This window comes from Rhinatrema bivittatum, chromosome 4 (assembly GCF_901001135.1).
Source record: "Rhinatrema bivittatum chromosome 4, aRhiBiv1.1, whole genome shotgun sequence".
In the NCBI taxonomy this organism is placed as follows: Eukaryota; Metazoa; Chordata; class Amphibia; order Gymnophiona; family Rhinatrematidae; genus Rhinatrema; species Rhinatrema bivittatum.
Window position 1 is genome coordinate 382,579,042 of NC_042618.1, and position 18,573 is coordinate 382,597,614.

The 18,573-nt window shown below is 49.3% G+C and overlaps 1 protein-coding gene across 1 annotated transcript in view; it reads right to left on the bottom strand.

Moving 5' to 3' along the window:
- Positions 1–18,573, bottom strand: part of DNAH12 (dynein axonemal heavy chain 12) — a 1,160,754-nt gene that overhangs the window by 946,020 nt on the left and 196,161 nt on the right. The window contains 1 exon segment of the mRNA XM_029600929.1: positions 17,299–17,477. Within this exon segment, the coding sequence (XP_029456789.1) occupies positions 17,299–17,477 (179 nt within the window).

Genomic DNA, 18,573 nt, shown 5'->3' on the forward strand with positions numbered 1-18,573 from the left:
TGCGTGCGCCGAGGAGAAGTACTGGAGGCATTAGGCACGGTGGCATCTGGCTGCATGTGAGAAGCCTGGTGGGGTCCCAGTGTAGGGGGAAGGTCTGGCAAGCATCGGGAGTGAGTGTGGTGGCTTGCTAGGGGTGTCCTGCAAGCTGCCAAACATAATAGGCAGATTTCCAATAAGACTGAATTTTTTTCATATAGCATGCTAATGGTATTTTGTAATCCAAAGTGTGAAGAGCTTGCTTGTTTTACATGCATGTGATCTTAGGAAAAATGCTGGCAAGACAACTGGTTAAGACAGAAACAGAAAATTATTTTTGGAAGGAATCTGGAATGGATTGTTAACACTATTCTGTTATGGAAAAGTTCCAGGTATGGAGGAGCTGAAGTTGCTGCTATTGAGAAAAGAACTTTCCACATCAGTTACTTCAATAACGTTGGTTTGAAAGGTTCAAAAGAAGTTTTCATGAGCTGTGATAGAGCTGCAATTAGATTCCTTGGAAGTGGAGGGTCTCTAATTGGAGGTATTACATGTTTTAGTCCCTTCATGATTTTAGAAATTAGTGGTTGCAGAGATACAAGCAATCATTATAAGCCATGATTGCACTAAGGTTTACTCTTACTGAATTTGTATTCAACCAAGAATTTGCCAAAAGGAGGAGATAGTCTAGGAGTGATGAAGTGGAACATCTAAAAAAGTCTTAGTGGTTATTACAACACCAGATCAAGACATTTTTCCATTTAAAATTATAGGATTTTCTAATGGATTGTTTTCTGGATGCAATAAGGAAGTCTTGCACTTCCTGAGACAAATCCATGTTCAATATTACTTAGCTTTTAACATCCGTACTGTAAGAGGTTATGACTGGATGTTGGGATAAAGAGACTTTTCCCTTCATCTTGGATGTTTAGAACAGGGAATTTCTGTAATCTCTGTGGTGCCTTCCTAGAGAGGTGATAAAGCCATGAAAATTAAGGGGTAGATTTTCAGACGAGCGCGAACAGCCTACTTTTGTTTGCGCTCCAGGCGCAAACAAAAGTACGCTGGATTTTAGTAGATACGCGCGTAGTCGCGCGTATCGGCTAAAATCCTGGATCGGCGCGCGCAAGGCTATCGATTTCGTATAGCCTGCGCGCGCCGAGCCGCGCAGCCTACCCCCGTTCCCTCCTAGGCCGCTCCGAAATCGGAGCGGCCTAGAAGGGAACTTTCCTTTGCCCTCCCCTCACCTTCCCCTCCCTTCCCCTACCTAACCCACCCGCCCGGCCCTGTCTAAACCCCCATCCTACCTTTGTCGGGGGATTTACGCCTCCCGGAGGGAGGCGTAAATCCCCGCGTGCCAGCGGGCCTCCTGCGCGCTGGGCCGCGACCTGGGGGCAGGTACGGAGGGCGCGGCCACGCCCCCGGGCCGTAGCCATGCCCCCGTACCCGCCCCCAAAAACGCTGCCGACACGCCCCCGCAACGCCGCGCGCTCCGGCCCCGCCCCCCGACACGCCTCCCGACAAGCCCACTCCGAAAACCCCGGGACTTACGCGAGTCCCGGGGTTCTGCGCGCGCCGGTGAGCCTATGTAAAATAGGCTCACCGGCACGCAGGGCCCTGCTCGCGTAAATCCGCCCGGTTTTGGGCGGATTTACGCGAGCAGGGCTCTGAAAATCCGCCCCTAAGCTTTCAAGGCCCCCGCAATTTTCCAATTATGGTCAACGAAATCTTCAGGGACCTTCTCTATTCACATGTGGTAGTCTACCTGGATGATATCTTAATCTTTTTTGTCTTTGATGGAGCATCAATGCCATGTAAAACAGGTCCTCCAGAGACTCTGGGAGCACCGTCTCTATGCCAAATTAGAGAAGTGTATTTTGAACAGGAAGAATTTCCCTTACTGAGATACATTATCTCTCACCAAGGCCTATGTATAGATCCAGATAAAGTAAAAACTATACTGGAATGGCCCTGGCCCATGGGTCTTAAAGCATTGCAATGCTTCCTGTAGTTCACAACCTACTATAGACAGTTTATCATTGACTACTCCTCCTTAACGGCCCCACTCACAGCCCTAACCAAAAAAGACTCTGATACCAAGAACTGGACCCAGGATGCCATCCAGGCTTTTGAACACCTCAAGAGGTTCACCCTGAACATGTGCTTATGCCATCCGGATCCGTCCAAACCGTTTACCTTGAAGGTAGATGCATTTTACCCTCGGGGTAAGTACTGTCTCCTGCAGCAGAACCACTTGTGATGTGCTCCTACTTTTCAAAAAGATTTTCTCCAATTAAAAAAAACTAGACCACTGGGGACCACGAGCTATTCGCAGTAAAATTAGCCCTGGAAAAGTAGAACACCTGCTGGAAGGAGCCAAGCACCCAGTAACCATCTATATGGATCACAAAATCTTGAACATGTAGTGCAAGAACAAAGATTAAATCCCAGACAAGCCTGCTGGTCATTGTTTTTTTTAATCGATTTGACTTTGAGTTGCAGTATTGACCTGCTGAGAAGAACCATCAAGCTGATGCCCTAGCTCATTCTTTTGATATCGAGAGGATCCTGGAACCTCCCCAACATATCATTGGTCCAGTTAAAATTGTGGTTGTGGTCACATTCACAGTTCCTCCAGGCAAGACTGTAGTGCCCTGGGGCCTATGACAGACTCTTGCAATGGGCTCATGACTCCTGCCTGTCAGGTCATCCTGGCATCACTCAGAAGTTGGAATAAATTGTGCAACACTAATGGTGGCCTCAGAAGAAGACAGACATTAAGCATTACATTGAATCTTGCCCTACCACTGCCATGAGTAAAAGTGTGAGAGTACAGCCTTTGCAGTTGTTGCAGCTGCTGCCAGCCCCTAGCACCCTGGATCCATCTGGCCAGTGACTTTGTCACTGACTTTCCCCTCGATGGCAGCAACTCCACCTTTTGGGTGGTAGTCGATATATTCTCAAGACGACACATTTCACACCCCTTCTGGGCATCCCATCCATGCCTGAACTGGCTAAATTATTTGTTCCACACATTTTCTGTATCCATGGCCTGCCACTTCACATTTTCTCTGACTGAGGGGTTCAGCTCACAGCTCATTACTGAAAAGGCTTGTGCAAAAAGCTTGGAATTTCATTGGACTTTACCTCTGCTTATCACCCCTATAGCAATGGAAAAACTGAGTAGGTGAATCAAAGCTTCAAGACCTATCTGCATGCTTACGTGAATCAATGACAAGATAATGGGACCTCTCTCCAACCATGGCCTAATTTGCCCATTATAATCATATCAACAATTCCACAGGGTCATCACCCTTTTACATTGCCTTTGGGCACTATCCTTGTATACCTAGACCTGTCTCGACCACTGATATTTGACCAGTAGCTAACCTGATGGGACAGGAACTCCAGGAACAATGGCAAAGGACCCATCTTCTCCTGGATTAAACAGTGAAATGTTCTAAAGAACAAGCAGATAAAAAGTGTCGTCCAGCACCGTCACTCTGCCTGGGAACTCTAGTCTGGCTTATCATCAAGAACCTACAACTTAAGATGCCATTCATGTAGTTCATACTGTGATTCATGGGGTTCTTTCCCATCAAGTGAAATCTTGGTCCTGTGGCATACAGCCTCAAACTACCAGTATCATTCAGGATCCACAATGTATTCCACATCTCCCTATTAAAAACTGTGATCCTTTCCTGGCCAGGCATACCACTCTTCCAGACTCCCCGAAGTTGCTGTTGAAGAGGATACTCAGTTTGCAGTACAAGAAATTCTAGATTCTTGAAGGGTCCGAAACCAAGTATATTACCTCATTTCATGGAAAAACTATGGACCTGAAGAAAATTCTTCAGAGCTGGTCTCTAACCTACAAGCTCCTCGACTTGTGGCAAAATTTCATAGGAAATTCCCTAGGAAGCCCAAGCCCAGAAATTGGGAGGGAGGCTTTGGGAGGGGAGTACTGTTAGGATACACAGCCCTCACCCGGTCTCAACACAGCAGGAACGCCACTGGATCCAGATGCCCTGTCCCTCCCCATAGGCATGTGCGCATATGCACACACAGAATGAGCACATTGGCAGGAAGACCCTGAGTGCTGCCTCCAGATGATGTCAGCCTCCTGCATATATAAACTTAGGCTCTTTTTATTTATTTATTTATTTATTTATTTATTTATTTAAATTTCTTATATACCGGCATTCGCGATGGGAGTCGCATCATGCCGGTTTACAAATAACAAGGTGTGACAACAGAATAAATACTTAATAACTTAAAAACATTAACATGTGATAGAAGAATAAGGTAGCAGTTACAATAAAACAGGGATAAAATGCAACTTGGAATGAAGAGAAGGCAAAAGAGAGATTAACACTGAGATAACAAAAGAATGACCAAGGTAAATAAAACCAAGGTAAATAAAACCTGCCTCATTAAAAAAAGAGAGAACATTATTGAGTTGTCAAAGGTTGTTGATTACCCTGACGGGAGTTCTTCTCCTCAGCAACAGGTATCCTGATGTGCCGTACCCATTAGTGCATGTTACCTTGTTCCTGTGTTCCTGCTTGCTTTGTGTTCCGGTGTTCCTGCTTTCCAGTCCCGGCTTTGTTTCCTGCCATGTTCCTGAGTCCCTGTCTTGCCTCGTCTTTGCCTTGCCAGTCTTGTTCCTGTCTTTGCTGTTCCTCAGTCTTGTACTGTATTATCTTGTCTTGTTTGCTGCCTGCCCTGACCACCCGCCTTTTGGACTCTTGTTCTTGCCACTGCCCTAGGGACCCATCTAAGACCTGCCGGTCACCAGAACCCAAGGCTCAACCTGCGGGAAAGGCAGCTGGTATAGGCGAGGCTCCAGTCAGTCAGGCCACAGGGCGCATCTGCCAGCTGACGGGGTGGGCCTGACGGGTTCGCCTACCAGGCTGCACCATTCATCCTTCGGCACCAAAAGTCCACCATCATCTGATCTTTTGTCATCATTACACTTGATTTTGATTCTAAATATTACTACCCTTATCATAAGGCTTGGGGATAACTGCATGGAGCGGCAGTTACTACCCTTAAGAGAAACATGGATGTAATCTGCATGGCGTGGCAGATACTACTAGAAGAAGCTTGCTGGGCAGACTGGTGGACCATTTGGTCCTTTTCTGCCATCATTACTATGTTACCTTATATGCATATATTTGTAATACAAAAAAAGTATACTTTCTGTACACATTTTATAAAATTACACATATATATTTTATATACATAATACCCAGAGTTATACAAGGAGGCATGTATTTTATAAAGAATGCATATACTCTTCTAAAAATACTTATGCAATCACCATTCGACATCTCCACCAGTTCACCCAGACCCTCTAGCACTTTACCCTGACCTCCCACTCAAAATCTATAAACAAAAGACAAGTGCAATTTCACTTCTGCAACTTAATTAGTAGGTGTAAAATTGTATAGACAATTTTGATAATGTATTTGCGTATACTGCTTACAAAATAGAAACAGAAATATGACAGCAGAAAATGACAATATGGCATATCTAGTCTACCATCCACACAACTGCTGAACTCTACAATCCCTACCACTCCTTCAGAGATTCCCTGTGCTTGTCCCATGCTTTACTGAATTCAGATATTTTCCTTGCTATTCCATGCATCAACCACCCTCCTTAAAATTATCAACCATACCTCCTTAGATTATCCCTCAGTCTACTTCGTTTCACCCTCATCCCTTGACTCCTCATGCCAGAGACTCCTTTCTGTTGAAAGAGTCCCACATTCTATACATTGATACCTCTGAGGTATTCACAAAAACAAAAGAATGGAATATCAAAAATATATATTACTCTTTAATCAAATATTAATAAATCCAAAACATTTTTTAAATACAAATTAACTCAAAACCTTACAAGATAACTTTCAAAACTGCTCGCATGCACCATTTACGTGTATATTCGGCGCATGCAAAGTTGCTACTGTATTTTATATGCATGGAAACAATATACGACTAGATAATGTCCATTACTGATCGACAGGAGCATTGTGAAGATGTGACTTTGCTACCCCTCCTTAACCTGTGTGGGACAAGGCTAGATGCCTGGGACTCTTTAAATTCCATAGACAGAGAGAGCTCTAAGAGCGGGACCCTACTGGGCAGGTTCAGAGGCAGAGCCCAACTGGGATCATGAGGCACCCACATCTCCAGGAGTATGAGCCCCTGAACCTCTCTGAGAAGTTGTTTTGGAAGTATATTACAAAGGTAAACAGTTATTGTTAGTATTATTTTCTGATTATGGTAATAAAAATTAAAATTGCATGAGAACAGGCTGGTTCCTACTCCAGCCCACAAGATATTGCTCACTCATCCTCACAAGCACTATTACCATTGTTTAGGGCCTGACCATAATCAAGCAAACTGCCAGGCCTGTGGTCAGATGTCCCTATAATCTCAAGGATCCAGGGTGATCAAAATACAAAGCCTGTGTCAAGCTCAAAGAAGCTGCATTAAATCCTCTTTCTGGAGTGCAGAATCTTCTGCTATGCAGGGAAGATGTTAGGGAAGTGGACCCCTGAACCAAGAAGAGGTTGGTGCCACCTATAGGAGGGAGGCCCCTATAGGTCCTCAATGTCAGTAGGCAGGGGCAGGCGAACTGGAGACCCAACAGGACCTTCACCTATACTAACCCTAGTTCCCCGCAGGTTGAGCCCTTGGATACCGGGGCCAGCAGGACTTAGGTGTGGATCTCCAGATGAAGGCAATCCCTTGAAGGAAGGAGGCAGAGGCGTAGTCAGATGTACCAGAGGTCAGGGTTGGCAGCAGGCAACAGAGTCCAGGAACAGGCCGAAGGTCGGGGCAGGCGGCTAGGACGGAGAGATGGTGAGCAGGCCGGAGGTCAGGGCAGGCAGCAGGCAGAGCAGAATCCAGGGATGAACCGAGTCAGTAACCAGAAAGCAAGCCGAGGGGGTTGAGGAGCTGGAGCAGAAATAGGATCATGGACAGGGAACCAGGAGCAACTCTCTCTCAAAGCTGAGTGGGACCTGTTGCTGAGGCGAGGAGAGAGCAACACAGCTGGGCTTAAATAACCCTCTGCCCAGATAGGCAGGCGGGGACACCGGAAGCATTTTCCCACCTCTGGCCCTTTAAATTGAGGTGGGATATTTGTGCACGCACCTGGAGGGCCAGCCAGGGTTGGTGGTGTCGGTGGCGTCGAGAGGGGTGGCAGCGGCTCCCTGCCACGCGCTCGTGGAGTGGATCCGTCGGCGGGCTGGAGGCAACACAGGCTGAGTCCCATTGCGGAGGGTGGAGGAGACCGGCTGCAGAGGTTTGCGGCTGGCCACTGTAACAGAAGAGAGTTGAGCTGTGGTTCCTCTAAGACTCCCCCCATTTGCTCAAGCAGCCACTGGGTCGAGTTTTAAAGACCAGCATGTGTCAAAGTGGCACTATTCAGAAATGCCTCCCCCAGCACCAAAAAATTACAAGTATCGAGGCCCACTGGTACTGTTGGTGCATGAAGAGTCAGCGGTGCAGAAGAAATATGGCTCCTCAAAGTGCGATGCATTGAATGAACCTATGCATCCAATGCACAGAAGTACAGAGTATCCAAAATCTCAATGTACAGTGCTTAGAAGCACTTGACCCATGGCCCATGAAAGAAAGCACAGTGCATCGATGCACCCAACACATGATGCACTGATGCACCCAATGCATATACTATTGAAGCAATATGGTACATCATTGCATCTTGTTGATTCACAATCACAAAATCACCCACTTTTTTCAGTGCCTGATCACCGATGTGATCCAATTCATTCCTCTTCATTCTGTGCACTTGATACACAAAGGGTCTCCATATTGCCTACAACAGGTATCCTTGACACACTCTGCTTCTAAATTCTCCAGGTCTGCATATTACACCACTTCTGCTCCAGTCTTGCAAGTATATTCTAGAAATCCAAACTTTCTGTGGCCAACTTTTAGAGTGTAGGCTCCTAACCTTTGGAGTTAGGCTCCTAAATTAGCCCTTTTGAAAATTTTCTAGGGCTGAGGGCCTAAATGTAGGCTCTTAGTTTAATTAAGCTCCTAAATTTAGGACCTAAAAGTGTGTGGCTGTGGTGAAACAAAGATAGAAGCTTAGCACTGATTTTCAGAACTAGGCACTAATTTAGGGACCTAAATCTAAGCAAATAAATAGCAGGCCTAAATTTAGAAACTTAGGGCCAGATTTTAAGATGTACGCGCGGGCATAGATTTGGGCACGCAACCCGGCGTGCACAAATCTACGTCTGATTTTATAATATGTGCGCCGAGCCCTAGGGGAGCCCCGATGGCTTTCCCCATTCCATCCAAGGCCGCTCCGAAATCGGAGCGGCCTTGGAGGGAACTTTCCTTCCGCCCCTCCCCCACCTTCCCCTCCCTTCCCCTACCTAACCCACCCCGAGCCCTATCTAAACCCCCCCCCCTGACCTTTGTTTTATATGTTGCGCCTGCCTCTGGACAGGCATAGGTTGCGCACGCCGGCCAAGTGCCAACGCAATCCCCTGGCACAGCCACTGTGCCGGAGGCCTCGGTCCCGCGCCGCCCTGCCCCGCCCACTCCCCGCCCCTTTTTTCAAGCCCCGGGACATACACGCGTCCTGGGGCTTGCGCGCATTGCTGGGCCTATGCAAAATAGGCTCGGCGTGCGCAGGAGCGAGTTTAAAAGGGTTACGAACATATATTACGCGCGTAACCCTTTTAAAATCTGCCCCTTAATTTTTAGGTCCCTAAATTTATGTGAATTTTTCAGCTGAAAACTTAGGCACCTTAGTTTGCCTGAAAATAGGTGCCTAACTTAGGGACCTAATTTAAAGGCCTAAATTTAAGAGCTTGGCTTTTTTTGAATATCCACCCCTCTATATCTACATGGCTCTTGGAATCCCAAATTTACATGCGGCCTTGCCCACTCAACTTTATACTGCGCTGGCCAGGTCTATGATGTACAGAGAAATTCTTCATCTCCCAACTTCTCTCAACAGAATGCTTATAGTCTCACAATTGTCACAAGGCTTACATGTGGACATGCCAGTTTGCATATATTCCATTATCTTGTCACTTCTAATAGGCCTCCTATTTTGGAACAAGAGCCCATTTTGCTATCAAAAGAGGATGTTCTTCCTCCTATACCAGCTCAGAGAATTCAACATGTAATTAGTCAAATGACAGAAATAATCAAGACTTTCTTTGCATCACGACTGGAGAATCTATCACATGTTTTCCTGAGTTGGTTTCCACTTTTCCTGTGACACTGACTCAAATCATGATTTCAACATCTCCACTAATTTTGGATTCTCTGATCCTTGTATCTTCATCTTCAGTTGTAGCGGATTCTTGTCATTTGCCAATCGCTCACCCGCTTTTCCCCTTGATGTCAAAGTGCACCTTATCCAACTGGATAGATGAATGCAGGCGGCTATGCATGAGTAGGATTTAATCTTGCCAATCTAGTAAAAGCTCTACAGTTCAGTGCCATGGTCTCCACTATTGTCCATTTGCAAGAAGTTCCTCTACAAATATCTGCAAGGCTGCCACTTGGTCACCGGTGCATTACTTTACATCCTACTACTGACTGGAAAACCTATCAACTATGGACAGTACCTGTGGACATGCAGTGTTGCATAACATACTCTCTGTGAAGATCATGGCTACAATGCAATTCTCCTACCAGTAGGGGTCTTAAGTGGGCCACAGTCTGAGCTGCACAGGCTTTTACCTTGTAGACTCTCTGAAATAGCACTGCCACACCAATGTAAGCCTGCTTCACTCACAGTAGCTGTACCTCAACTTGGAGTCCCTCTGCTCCTTATTCTGACTCTCAGTTGTTCTAGTCGTCTGTTTGGCCTTCTCCTTCTAGTGGCCTTCTTGCTCCCTGTATTCCTTTTGCTTGTTCTTGCCTTGTTTGTTTTTAGTTTGTTTTAGGTTTTAGTTTTGGCCTCCTGTTTTCTTTGTGCTTGTTTGTCTTGTGTTTCCTTGTCTTGGCTCTGTTTGTATTTGTTTATCTGCCTCTTGTGGCCACCTTGTTCTCTCTTGTGTTGTTTTTGCAATTAGCCCTACTCTAGTGGGTGCCCTTTAGTTCCTGCCCTTGTACCATGCAAGCCCTGCCAGCCACCAGAACCCAAAGGCTTTACCTCAAAGGGGAGGTGTTCGGTATAGAAGAAGACTCCATCTTGTCCTGTTCCTGCTTCAGCCTGCCTGCTATCCCTGAGTCTAGCACTGCTCCAGTCCAGGGGGTTATCCTATTACCAGCCAGCGTGGCCCTGACACTCATAGTAATCTACTCTCCACAACAGAGTCTGGGTTTCTTTTCAGTAATGCTCCGCTGCAACTCTCAGCTTAGGACTCCCCACATATCATGGCTAATTTAGCCTGCTTATCGATGGAAAAAGCAAGTTTGCTTAATGTAAATGATGTTTTCCGCAGATGGCAGGATGGATTAGCCATAAGATCTCCAACCTCCTCCCTGGAAAGTTGACTACATGGCTAGTTAGCTCTGTAACATACTAAAGAGACTCAAGCAACACCAAGATGGAAACTCACAGATGCTCAGTACAGCTCAAAGCTTTTCTAGCTTGGAGAGATGAGGCCATTCGGTGCTGGCAATGACATCACCCACATTTCATGGCTAATTTATCCTGTTATCTACAGAAAATACCATTTACCGAAAGCAAATTTGCTTTGCCTTTATAATATCTATTTCTAGTTTTGCCCACTGTTCTACTTCCCCTAGATTTTCCCATCCAGCTAATGACTCCTTGAGGTACTCCCCCATTTTAACAAAGTTAGTTTTCCTGAAGTCTAGAACCATTTTCTTAGAATTAACCATCACTATCTGTGCCCTAAAAGTGAATCACACCATCTTGTAATCAATGGATTCCAGATAATCATCTACTATGTCATCAGAAACAGTGGTAAGCACCAGGTCAGCATTGCCCCCTCCTGTATGAGTTCTGTTACCAGTGGACAGAACAGTTCTCCCTTCAGAAAATCCAAGATCTCCCTTCTAGAAGACATGGCAACTGGGATGCCTCAATCAACAACTGGCAGATTGAAATCCCCTAGCAATTGCACAAGAAAATTATTCCTTACCTGCTAATTTTCATTCCTGTAGTACCATGGATCAGTCCAGACGGTGGGTTATGTCCCCCGTCCAGCAGATGGAGTCAGAACAGAGCTCGAGGGCACCGCCTCCTACACCAGCGCACCCTCTGCTGGAGCTCAGTATCATGAATAACAAAGTCCAAAAAGAGCAAAACAAAACAATTTGGATCAAAAAACCTGACGTAAGTCAACATCAAGAACAATAAATAGGCACGAACCCAAAACGAGGGCGCCCCAGCTAACTTGTGAGGAGCTGTACAACTCTGATAGAGAACCAGAGAAGAAGAGAGACAGAAGACGCATAAGATTCCGAGCAGGAGCGCACAAACCCAGAGTGGTGGGCGTCTGGACTGATCCATGGTACTACAGGAATGAAAATTAGCAGGTAAGGAATAATTTTCTTTTCCCTGTACGTACCAGGATCAGTCCAGACGGTGGGATGTACCCAAGCTTCCCTAAACCGGGTGGGCCCTAGAGAGCCCTGCTCGGATAACCTGATCGCCAAAAAGCGCAGGATCCGAAGGCGGCAGGTGTAGCCGATAATGCCGAGCAAAGGTATGCAAAGACTTCCATGTCGCTGCCCGGCAGATTTCCTGCGGAGAAACGGACCGAGACTCCGCCCAAGAAGCAGCCTGCGAGCGCGTAGAATGAGCCCTGACGCCCGCAGGAGGAGTACGCCCCGCTCCGATATAAGATGCCGAGATGGCATCCTTGATCCAGCGGGCAATCGTTGTCTTCGATGCGGAGGAGCCCCTCTTAGGTCCCGACCAGAGCACAAAGAGATGATCGGAGATTCGGAAATCATTGGTAGCCTCCAGATAATGGAGCAGAACACGCTTGACGTCCAAAAGACGAAGAGACCTCTCTTCCCCTGGAGGAAACGCCGGCAGTTCCACCGTCTGGTTCAAATGGAAGGGGGAGACCACCTTCGGCAGGAAAGAGGGTACGGTACGTAGAGAAACTCCCGCCTCCGAGAGGCGGAGGTACGGTTCCCTGCAGGAGAGAGCCTGCAGTTCCGAGACGCGACGGGCAGAAGAGATTGCGACCAGAAACACAGTCTTCATAGTGAGGTCCTTGAGGGAAGCATCCTGTAGTGGCTCGAAAGGGGCACTCACCAGGGCCCGGAGAACTAAATTAAGGTTCCACGACGGACAGGGATCCCGAACCGGAGGCCGGAGATGCTTAGCACCCTTCAGGAACCGAGCGATATCCGCTTGGAGAAGCAGAGAAACCGGTGTCTGTACCAGAACGTTCAGGGCCGCCACTTGTACTCGAAGAGAATTGTATGCTAGGCCCTTATCCAATCCGTCCTGCAAAAATTGAAGGATCAGAGGAACCGTTGCTTCCGTCGGCCGGATCCCCTGACCGACACACCAGGACTCGAAGACCTTCCACACTCGCACGTAGGCCACAGAGGTCGAGGACTTACGAGCCCTAAGCATCGTAGAGATCACCGCTTCCGGATCGCCTCGGCGTCGGAGGCGGCGCCGTTCAAAAGCCAGGCCGCTAGACAAAAGAGTGCCGCCTGCTCGAAAAATACCGGACCCTGGTGTAGGAGCCGTGGAAGATGACCCAGACGGAGGGGACCGTCCACCGCCAAGTGAACCAGATCCGCAAACCAAGGCCGCCGCGGCCATTCCAGAGCCACGAGAATCACAGGACCGTGGTGGTTTTCGATGCGTCGAAGAATCTTGCCCACCAAGGGCCAGGGAGGAAACACATATAGGAGCTGGCCTGCCGGCCACGGTAACGCTAGGGCATCCACCCCCTCTGCGCCGCGCTCCCGTCTGCGACTGAAGAAGCGTGGGGCCTTGGCGTTGAGGGCTGTGGCCATCAAGTCCAACCGTGGCGGTCCCCAGCGTCGAACCAGGATGTCCATCGCCTCGGCGGAGAGAGACCATTCGCCGGGGTCCAAGCGCTGACGACTTAGGTAATCTGCCTGAATGTTGTCCACCCCGGCGATGTGGGAGGCCGCGAGACGAACAAGGTGGAGTTCTGCCCATTCCATCAGGAGCGTGGTTTCCGCGGAGACCTGCTCGCTTCGCGTTCCACCCTGCCGATTGATGTAAGCCACTGTGGTTGCGTTGTCCGAGAGAATTCGTACTTCCCTGTCCCGAACCAGTGGTAGGAACCGTTGAAGTGCTAAGCGCACCGCCCTGGTCTCCAGACGATTGATCGGCCACTTCGCCTCCTCCGGGGACCACATCCCCTGTGTGGCGCTTCGGCCGCAGACTGCGCCCCATCCCACGAGGCTGGCGTCGGTTGTCACCACCACCCAAGTGGGAACGGCGAGCGAGACGCCGCGGTCCAAGTGAGCCGGAACCAACCACCACTTCAGACTGTCCCGAGCCGACTGAGGAAGAGGCAGAATCACCTGATACTCCTGCGACACCGGTTTCCAGCGAGACAGGAGGGACGCCTGCAGAGGTCGCAGGTGAGCAAAAGCCCAGGGCACCATGTCGATGGTGGACGCCATCACTCCCAGAAGCTGCAGATAATTCCACGCTGTGGGTTCCGACAGGACCGCGAAGCGGTGGATGTGCTCCCTCAAAGAGATAGCCTTGTCCGGACGCAGGAAGACCATGCCTAGCTGTGTGTCGAAGGTTGCTCCCAGAAAGTCTAGGCGTTGCGATGGAACGAGAGAACTCTTGGGGAGGTTCACGACCCAACCCAGGGAGCGAAGCACTTCCAAGACTCTGGCCACCGAGTCCTGTCCATGAGAGAACGACTTTGCCCGTACCAGCCAGTCGTCCAGGTAAGGGTGCACTAGTATACCTTCCTTCCGGAGGGCCGCCGCCACTACCACCATGATCTTGGTGAACGTCCGCGGGGCCGTTGCGAGCCCAAAGGGTAGTGCCCGAAACTGGAAGTGTTGACCAAGAATTTTGAAGCGTAGGTAACGCCTGTGGTCCGGATGTATAGGGATGTGCAGGTACGCCTCCGTCAGATCCAGGGACGCCAGAAACTCGCCTTGGTGGACTGCGGCAATCACTGACCGCAGAGTCTCCATGCGGAACCAGCTGACCCGCAACGAGCGGTTCACCTCCTTCAAATCCAGTATGGGCCGGAACGACCCATCCTTCTTGGGCACTACGAAGTAGATGGAATAATGGCCCGAGCCCACCTCTGCGAAGGGCACGGGGACGATAGCCTCTATGGCTTGTAGCCGGTCTAGTGTTTGTTGAACCGCCATCCGCTTGAGGTCGGAGCCGCAAGGAGAGAAGAGAAACCTGTCCCGAGGGAGGCGGACAAACTCCAAGGCGTAACCGTCTTGGATGGTGTCCAGGACCCACTGGTCTGAAGTAATCTTTACCCACTCCTCGACAAATTGTGTGAGTCGACCCCCGATGGTTGGACAGGAGGAGTGGGCTGGTCTGGCATCATTGAGCAGATTTGGCGGGGGGGTTCCCCTGCCCTGAGCCCTCCCTCGAGGGCCTCCGGCCTCGAAAGGAGCACAACCACGGTTGCGGTCTACTGGAGGTTGTCCGAGAGCTTGGTTGCCGGTAAGATCTGTAGCGCCGTTGCGCCCGAGCCCTGGTTCTGGTGGAGGCAAAACCCCGATAAGGCCTTTGCCGATCCTCGGGCAGGCGATGCACTGAGTTTTCTCCCAGAGACTTGATGATCTGATCCAGGTCATTTCCGAAGAGGAATTTCCCCCGGAAAGGAAGGGAACCCAGGCTAGACTTAGAGGAGGTGTCCGCAGCCCAATTCCGGAGCCACAGGAGTCTACGAGCCGCCACCACCGACACCATGGACCGAGCCAGGACGCGAAAAAGGTCATACAGGGCATCTGCCCCATAAGCGATGGCAGACTCCAGGCTGTCAGCTTGAGCGGCTTCGTCCGGCGGCAACTGCTGCGACGTTAGGAGCTGTTGGACCCAGAGAAGACTGGCCCTCTGGGTCAAAGAACTGCACATGACGGCCCGCATCCCTAAGGCCGACACCTCAAAAACCTTCTTGAGGAACGTCTCCAACTTGCGGTCTTGCGTGTCCCGTAGGGCTGTGCCACCAGTAACTGGGATCGTAGTTCGCTTAGTCACTGCCGAGACCGCCGAGTCCACCTTTGGAAACCGGACGAGATCCAGGAAATCTTCCGGCAACGGATATAATTTCTCCATGGCCCGGGAAACCCTCAAGGACGCCTCCGGGAAGTCCCATTCCCCGGTGAGGAGCTGTAGAAACGACTCATGGACCGGGAACGCCTTGGCCCTAGGCCTAAGAGCAGCCAGTACCGGATCCCCTTTCTTGGAGCATGTCGCGACCGCTGGGGCCACAGGGGCCGGGGGGTCCGGCGGTGGATCCAGATCTAGCTCCTGCAGAGTCCGTTGCAAAAGGTCTTCCAGCTCTTCCTTGTGAAAGATGCACAGAGCTCGCGGGTCGTCGCCCTCGGCTTGTCCCTCTGCATGTGCAGGATCCGGAGGGTCCGAGGGGTCAGGACCCAGAGGGAAAGCCGCTCCCAACGTAAGTGGTTGGGATGGCAAAGTTGAGGGCCCTGCGGCCGCGCCAGGAGGAACCAGGGGCCCGGGGACAGAAACCGCGAGCTTAGAGATCTTGGGTGCCGGAGGTCCTGTGGTAGCAACCCCCGGGTCCGCCAGTCCCTGTAGATAGGCTGTGTGCAACTTCAAAATGAAGTCTGGCGAGAAAAACGGCAGACCGGGTGCAGCCGAAGTAGTAGAATCCCCTTGTGGTGCCCGGGCTGAGGGGCCCTCTTCAGGGCCTTGGTGCAGGCGGGGGGCGCCCCGAACTGCATCCACCGCATCCGGAGAGAGTACCTCAGCAAAATCTCTCTCTAAAATGGCCGCCGTTCCCGCCACTGCCGAGAACGTGGCCGGCCCGCGCTTCCCTGGCTGCGGCGAGAGAGGCTCTGGGCGCGAAACCGCGCCGTGCGCGGCAGTGTCCCCATCGGCGAGACAGCGCGAACAGACTCCCTCGGCCGAGATATGAGACCCTGCCTCGCCGCAGGTACTACAACGAGACAGGCGCGGCATAATAAAAAGACGCCGCTACGGGGAAGCCTCGGGGGGGGCCGACGCTGAAAAAACACCGCGGGGGGGCCTGAAGGCCAACACCACCCGTCCGACTGGTCCTTGGGCGCCGGCGGGAAAAAACGCTGCCGGCGCGCTCAGGCCCGAGGTAGATTTCGCCGGGCCGCGGGACCGTCGGAGGACGTGTTCAGGAGCCGGCTGACCCGGCAAACACAGCGCGAAAGCAGCTGAAATCAAAAGAAAACACACACTTACCCGAACAAAAGCAAGCAAGCTGCAGGAGGAGACAGAAACAGACAAGCACGCCTCCTCAAAATTACTGACAGGCAAAATACCCTATTTTACCTTTTTTTTTTTTTTTTTTTTTATAATAGCTTGATCCAAATTGTTAAAGACAAAAGAAAATGACAGGAGAGACTCAAAGTAATGAAAATAAACTCAAACCCTGTCACACTGGGGAAGCACTGTTTCCCCAAACCACATCTGCTGGAGTCAGAAAGATACTGGGCTCCAGCAGAGGGTGCGCTGGTATAGGAGGCGGTGCCCTCGAGCTCTGTTCTGACTCCATCTGCTGGACGGGGGACATAACCCACCGTCTGGACTGATCCTGGTACGTACAGGGAACTCCCCTTTCATAAGATTTTGTGAGTATCCTCCATTAAATCTCTATCTAATTGTTCTGTCTGCAATGGAGGTCTGTATATTACACTAATATAAATACATGTTCCATTCCTCTTTCCAGATTAACCCATAATGCTTCCTCCATAACTCATAAACCCTGCAGTTCTGTTGCTTTAATATGATTTTTTTTTATATCTAGCGCCATTTCTTCTCCCTTTCTTCCTTACAGTCCTTCCTGAATAGATTTTAACCCAGTACAACCCTATTCCAGTCATGGTATTCCATGTACTACATATCTGTATCCAACACTACATCCAACTCAGCATTTTCTATCACTGCCTCTAGTTCTGGGACTCCTGAAACCCATCCTGGAATGCCCCTAAAATCCCTTTTCCCCTGTTAATATTTACATGCAACTGCATAAGTATGTGTGTATTCACAATGTTTCCAAAATAGCATATATGCATGTAAACACAAGTTATACATGTTGATGTTACACAAGGACACTTTATGAAAATTAACCTTGAAGTATGTTAAAGATTTCACCTTTACAAACAAGAAGACAAAATTATGAAAAAGTTGACTTACCTTTCATTTTCATTCTTGTGGTCTGAAACTATTCTTTCTAGCAATTTGTGTGCATAACTTTTTGCTTTATCTGCCAAACCCTCCTTCAGGTCATCACAGTCCAAACGTATCATATCGAAGTAAGCTCGAGGTGGTAAGCTCATGATTTCTTTGGCAAGGATGTAGAAATGGTCTATACGCTTCGAACAAAAATGTAAATTGCAACAACATTTGTAAGCAATTGTTAATGACTTTGGGGCATATTTACAAAGCTTTTTGTTTTGATTCAGCAGTTTCCTCCTGCTTCTTTGGGCCTCCAGCTTACTCAGAACAAGGGTTGGGATCTTGGTGCCAAAAGGTATTCATTTGCAACTATCTGGGGATTTTCTCCCTATTTTATTTCCTCCCCCAAAACATACTTAGTTGAGTCATTGTAGTAACAGTTGTTCTGTCAAGGGCCATGCAACAGAGCTCTTTGGAACTGTGTAATCAGACTATATGTTGTCACCCTTGAGTGATGACCATGACTCCACCCCTCAAGAATAGAAACACTGTTTTCACAACATCCCCAGACCCAGCTGGCCCAGAGATGGGAAGACCCAACTCAAGGTTAGAACTGAGGACCTTCTACATGGCAGTGTGCAGTTCTGCTACTAAGCCATGAGGTCAGCCCATTACCAGCAATTTTAACAAACAATATACTAAAGAATACAAGATTCTAAGATATGCCATGCCAAGTCAGACCAAGGTCCATCAAGCCCAGCATCCCATCTCCGACAGTGGCCAGTTCATATTACAAGTACACAGTAGATCCTAAAAAGTAGATCTCTTTCTTGGCTTTCCCAAGTCTAAAGAGTGTAAAGGTGTTATTGTCAGCAACAATACATCTGCATTCCCACTGCTAGTAACAATCAGATCGATACTCTAAGGCCGCGGTAGAAACAGTGCGGCAGTGTCAGGCGCACCCTCATTCCCCGCACGCACAGTTCTCTTCACTTACCGCTCGATACTCTTTTCAAATTGCATGCAAATGTATGCCGCGGCTGCGAAGCGTTAGGCAAGCGTTAGGCCCGCGCAACCCATTTTACTGTATAGAGCGCCTATACAGTATCCTGGGTTCGCGGGCCTAACGCTTCACAGCCACGCTGGTATGTCATTTCAAATGTCATTTCAAATGACATTTGAAATGACAGGTACCAGGAAGTGGACAGTTATGTTCTCCGATGCTCGGCAAACTTTCCCCCAGCCCCCCCTCACCTGCCCTGGCCGCGTCCGGTCTCCGGTGCAGCCCCAGTC